Source organism: Arachis hypogaea, chromosome 12 (genome assembly GCF_003086295.3).
Source record: "Arachis hypogaea cultivar Tifrunner chromosome 12, arahy.Tifrunner.gnm2.J5K5, whole genome shotgun sequence".
NCBI classification, from domain to species: Eukaryota; Viridiplantae; Streptophyta; class Magnoliopsida; order Fabales; family Fabaceae; genus Arachis; species Arachis hypogaea.
Genome location: NC_092047.1, coordinates 93,750,682 through 93,756,554, shown reverse-complemented (window position 1 = coordinate 93,756,554; position 5,873 = coordinate 93,750,682). Strand labels below are relative to the sequence as shown.

At 37.0% G+C, this 5,873-nt stretch overlaps 1 protein-coding gene and 1 non-coding gene across 2 annotated transcripts; one reads left to right on the top strand and one right to left on the bottom strand.

The window, feature by feature from the left end:
- Positions 1 to 635: 635 nt before the first annotated feature.
- LOC112730273 (uncharacterized) lies at positions 636 to 1,247 on the top strand. The gene has a single exon (XM_025780365.1). It carries the CDS (start codon positions 636 to 638, stop codon positions 1,245 to 1,247), a length of 612 nt encoding a protein of 203 aa, XP_025636150.1.
- Positions 1,248 to 5,308: 4,061 nt separating this feature from the next.
- Positions 5,309 to 5,416, bottom strand: LOC112731288 (small nucleolar RNA R71). Its single transcript, XR_003167073.1, has one exon. It is a non-coding gene; the product is annotated as a small nucleolar RNA R71 (small nucleolar RNA).
- Positions 5,417 to 5,873: the final 457 nt, after the last annotated feature.

Genomic DNA, 5,873 nt, shown 5'->3' with positions numbered 1-5,873 from the left:
CGGCTTTTAAACTGAATAATTGCTATAAAGGGGATAGATGGATGTGTCTAGAAGGGGTTGTGGTAAAAGATAACTTTTATTGTGCTATCTGCTTAGTATATGGACCACATGAGAGAGCTAAAAAGATCTCCATGTGGAAAGAATTGAGTTATATTGCAGGATTGTGTCAAGTGCCGTTCTGTTTTTTGGGGGATTTTAATGAAGTTTTGCCTTTGGAGGAAAGGAAAGATGCGACTACATTATCAGCGTCGGCGGCAGATTTTAGAACATGGATAGATGATATGGAGTTGATTGATTTGGCACTAAATGATTGAAAGTATACATGGTTTAGGGGACAGTCATGCAGTCGTATCGACAGGAGCCTAGTCTCCTTGGGATGGCTTAACGTGTACTCGGAGACGCGTCTAAGGAGCGGTCTGAGAGGTCTATCGGATCACTGTCCCTGGGTTATGGAAGACAACAGAAGATATGAGGGTCCAAGACCATTCCGTAGCTTGGACTCGTGGTTTACGCATGAAGGGTTCTTGAGAATGGTGAAAGAAGAATGGGGGAAACTAGGCGATATACAATTCTTACAGAAGATGAAGGCACTGTCCGAACCACTACGTAGATGGCATAAATAGCATTTTGGAGATATGGCTGAGCAGATTAAGAAGTTTGAGGAAGAAATCAGGAAAGTGAATGATATGGTTAGTAGAGGACAGTATGACGGTACAATAGAGGCGAAGAGGAAGGCTTTAGTGAGGTGCTGCGAAAAGTGGTATCTAAGGCAGGATGTGCATTGGAAGCAAATGTCAAGATCTTGGCATGCCAATGAGATGGATCGGAACACAAGGTATTTCCATAATATAGCTTCAGCAAGAAGAAGGAATAATCGAATTGAGTCTTTGGTGGTTAATGGGAGGCTAGTGAGGAATCAAGCAAGAATCAAGGTTGTGGTCCGGGACTTTTACAAACACCTGTACCACCAGGAAGCGTCTCCAAGGGTGAGCTTTAGGGATGGATTAGTTAATCGATTAGAGAGGGAGGAAGCGGAAACCTTAGAGGCGCTACCATCAGTAGAGGAAGTGAAAGAAGTAGTTTGGGATTGTGAATCTTCTAAGGCTCCAGGGAGTGATGGGTACAACATGAATTTTATAAAGAAATGTTGGAATATGATTGGAGCGGAATTCACTACAGCTGTGATGGATTTCTTTGAGACAGCAAAATTACCACCAGACGCTAATGTCACATGGGTAGCTTTGTGATGAGCGGATAATTTATACGCTTTTTGGCATTGTTTTTAGTATGTTTTTAGTAGAATCTAGTTACTTTTAGGGATGTTTTTATTAGTTTTTATGTTAAATTCACATTTCTGGACTTCACTATGAGTTTGTGTGTTTTTCTGTGATTTCAGGTATTTTCTAGCTGAAATTGAGGGACTTGAGCAAAAATCAGATTCAGAGGTTGAAGAAGGACTGTTGATGCTGTTGGATTCTGACCTCCCTGTACTCAAGGTGGATTTTCTGGAGCTATAGAACTCAAAATGGCGCGCTTCCAATTGCGTTGGAAAGTAGACATCCAGGGATTTCCAGAAATATATAATAGTCCATACTTTGGCTGAGTTTAGACGACGTAAAAGGGCGTTGAACGGCAATTCTACGCTGCTGTCTGGAGTTAAACGCCAGAAACACGTCACAAGCCAGAGTTGAACGCCAGAAATACGTTACAACCTGGCGTTCAACTCCAGAAAGAACCTCTACACGTGTAACATTCAAGCTCAGCCCAAGCACACACCAAGTGGGCCTCAAAAGTGGATTTATGCATCAATTACTTACTTCTGTAAACCCTAGTAGCTAGTTTATTATAAATAGAACTTTTTACTATTGTATTAGACATCTTGGGACGTCTGGTTCTTAGGTCATGGGAGCTGGCTATTCGGCCATGTCTGGACCTTTCACTTATGTATTTTCAACGGTAGAGTTTCTACACTCCATAGATTAAGGTGTGGAGCTCTGCTGTTCCTCAAGAATTAATGCAAAGTACTACTGTTTTTCTATTCAACTCAACTTATTCCGCTTCTAAGATATTCATTCACACTTCAACATGAATGTGATGAATGTGACAATCATCATTATTCCTTATGAATGCGTGCCTGACAACCACTTCCGTTCTACCTTAGATTGAATGAGTATCTCTTGGATCTCTTAATCAGAATCTTCGTGGTATAAGCTAGATTGATGGCGGCATTCATGAGAGTCCGGAAAGTCTAAACCTTGTCTGTGGTATTCCGAGTAGGACTCTGGGATTGAATGACTGTGACAAACTTCAAACTCACGAGTGTTGGGCGTAGTGATAGACGCAAAAGGAGGGTGAATCCTATTCCAGTATGATCGAGAACCTCAGATGATTAGCCGTGCTGTGACAGAGCATTTGGACCATTTTCACAAGAGGATAGGATGCAGCCATTGATCACGGTGATGCCTCCAGACGATTAGCCATGCAGTGACAGTGCATCGGACCATTTTCCAGAGAGGATGAAAAGTAGCCATTGACAATGGTGATGTCCTTACATAAAGCCAGCCATAGAAAGGAGTAAGACTGATTGGATGAAGACAGCGGGAAAGCAGAGGTTCAGAGGAACGAACGCATCTCCATACACTTATCTGAAATTCTCACCAATGATATACATAAGTATTTCTATCTTTATTTTCTGTTTAATTAGTATTAATTTCGAAAACTCTATAACCATTTGATATCCGCCTAACTGAGATTTACAAGGTGACCATAGCTTGCTTCATACCAACAATCTTTGTGGGATCGACCCTTACTCACGTAAGGTTTATTACTTGGACGACCCAGTGCACTTGCTGGTTAGTTGTATCGAAGTTGTGAATGAAAAACAATTTATTAAGACGTGTGTACAGAGTTTTTAGCGCCGTTGCCTGAGATCACAATTTCGTGCACCAAGTTTTTGGCGCCGTTGCCGGGGATTGTTCGAGTTTGGACAACTGACGGTTCATCTTGTTGCTCATATTAGGTAATTTTCTTTTTGTTTTATTTTTAAAAATTTTTCAAAATTCTTTCAAAAATTTCTCATCTGTTTTCGAAAATTATTCTAAAATTTTTAAGAATGAATTCTAGAGTTTCATGAAGCATGTTGAAGCCTGGCTGGCTGTAAAGCCATGTCTAATTCTTTTGGATAGGGGCTTCCAACCATCAGCATAGAGGCAAGTTAATTGGAATGTCAGCTGTGGCATGTCTGAGTTACATACTAAAGCTTGGCTGGCTATTAAGCCATGCCTAACCCTCAGATTGGAGCTTTAGACTAAGAGTACAAGATTCCTGGAATTCATATTAAAAATTTTGAAATCCTTATTTTCTTTTTTCTATATGTTTTTCGAAAATAATATACAAAAATCCAAAAAAATTTATAAAATCATAAAAATCAAAAATATTTTGTGTTCCTTGTTTGAGTCTTGAGTCAATTTTTAAGTTTGATGTCAATTGCATGTTCATCTTGCATTTTTCGAAAAAAATCATGCATTCATGGTGTTCTTCATGATCTTCAAGTCGTTCTTGGTAAGTCTTCTTGTTTGATCTTGATGTTTTCTTGTTTTGTGTCTTTTCTTATTTTTCATGTGCATTTTTGCATTCATAGTGTCTGAACATGAAAGATTTCTAAGTTTGGTGTCTTGCATGTTTTCTTTTCTTGAAAAAATTTTCAAAAATAAGTCTTGATGTTCATCTTGATTTTCAAGGTGTTCTTGGTGTTCATCTTGACATTCATAGCATTTTTGCATTCATCACATGTTTTGATCCAAAATTCTCATGCATTGCATCTGTTCTTCATGTTTTTCTCTCTCTTCATTAAAAATTCAAAAATCAAAAAAATATCTTTCCTTTTTTCTCTCATAAATTTCGAAAATTTGAATTGACTTCTTAAAAAATTTTTAAAATCTAGTTGTTTCTTATGAGTCAAATCAATTTTTCAATTTAAAAATCTTATCTTTTTCAAAATCTTTTTAAAAAATCTTTCTCTTATCTTTATCACATAATTTTCGAAAATAACATCATCAATTAATGTTTTGATTCAAAAATTTCAAGTTTGTTACTTACTTGTTAAGAAAGATTCAAACTTTAAGTTTTAGAATCATATCTTGTGATTTCTTGTGAATCAAGTCATTAATTGTGATTTTAAGAATCAAATCTTTTTCAAAACTAATTTCAATCATATCTTTTCAAAAATATCTTTTTATCCTATCTTTTTCAAAATCATATCTTTTTCAAAAAATTTGATTTTAAAATATCCTTTCTAACTTCCTATCTTCTTATCTTTTCAAAATTGATTTTCAAATTTGTTTCAACTAACTCATTGACTTTTGTTTGTTTCTTATCTTTTTCAAAACTACCTAACTAACTCTCTCTCTCTAATTTTCGAAAATATCTTCCCTCTTTTTCAAAATTTCTTCCTAATTAACTAATTATTCTAATTTTTTATTTTAATTTTCGAAAATTACTAACCTTTTTTCAAAAACTATTTTCGAAAATCACTAACCCTTTTTCAAAAATAATTTTCGAAAACACTTCCCCCTCTCATCTTCTTCTATTTATTTATTTATTTACTAACATCTCCTCCTCATTCACTAAAAATTCGAACCCCCTCTCTCTCTCTGAGTTCAGATTTTTTCTCTTCTTTTCTTCTACTCTTCTTTTCTTCTACTCACACAGGAACCTCTATACTTGGGCAAAAAGGATCCCTATTATTATTATTTTTCTGTTCCCTCTTTTTCATATGAGCAGGAGCAAGGACAAGAATATTCTTGTTGAAGCAGATCCAGAACCTGAAAGGACTCTGAAGAAGAAACTAAGAGAAGCTGAATTACAACAATCCAGCAAGCACCTTTCAAAAATTTTCGAACAAGAAGAGGAGATGGCAGCCGAAAATAATAATAATGCAAGGAGGATGCTTGGTGACTTTACTGCACCTAATTCCAATTTACATGGAAGAAGCATCTCCATCCCTACCATTGGAGCAAACAATTTTGAGCTTAAACCTCAATTAGTTTCTCTGATGCAGCAGAACTGCAAATTTCATGGACTTCCATCTAAAGATCCTTTTCAGTTCTTAACTGAATTTTTGCAGATCTGTGATACTGTTAAGACTAATGGAGTAGATCCTGAAGTCTACAGGCTCATGCTTTTCCCTTTTGCTGTAAGAGACAGAGCTAGAGTGTGGTTGGACTCTCAACCCAAAGATAGCCTGAACTCTTGGGATAAGCTGGTCACAGCTTTCTTAGCTAAGTTCTTTCCTCCTCAAAAGCTTAGTAAGCTTAGAGTGGATGTTCAAACCTTCAAATAGAAAGAAGGTGAATCCCTCTATGAAGCTTGGGAGAGATACAAGCAACTGACCAAAAAGTGTCCTTCTGACATGCTTTCAGAATGGACCATCCTGGATATATTCTATGATGGTCTGTCTGAATTAGCTAAGATGTCATTGGATACTTCTGCAGGTGGATCCATTCACCTAAAGAAAACGCCTGCAGAAGCTCAAGAACTCATTGACATGGTTGCTAATAACCAGTTCATGTACACTTCTGAGAGGAATCCTATGAGTAATGGGACGCCTATGAAGAAAGGAGTTCTTGAAATTGATACTATGAATGCCATATTGGCTCAGAACAAAATATTGACTCAGCAAGTCAATATGATTTCTCAGAGTCTGAATGGAATGCAAGCTGTATCCAACAGTACTCAAGAGGCATCTTCTGAAGAAGAAGCTTATGATCCTGAAAACCCTGCAATAGCAGAGGTGAATTACATGGGTGAACCCTATGGAAACACCTATAATCCCTTATGGAGAAATCACCCAAATTTCTTGTGGAAGGATCAAC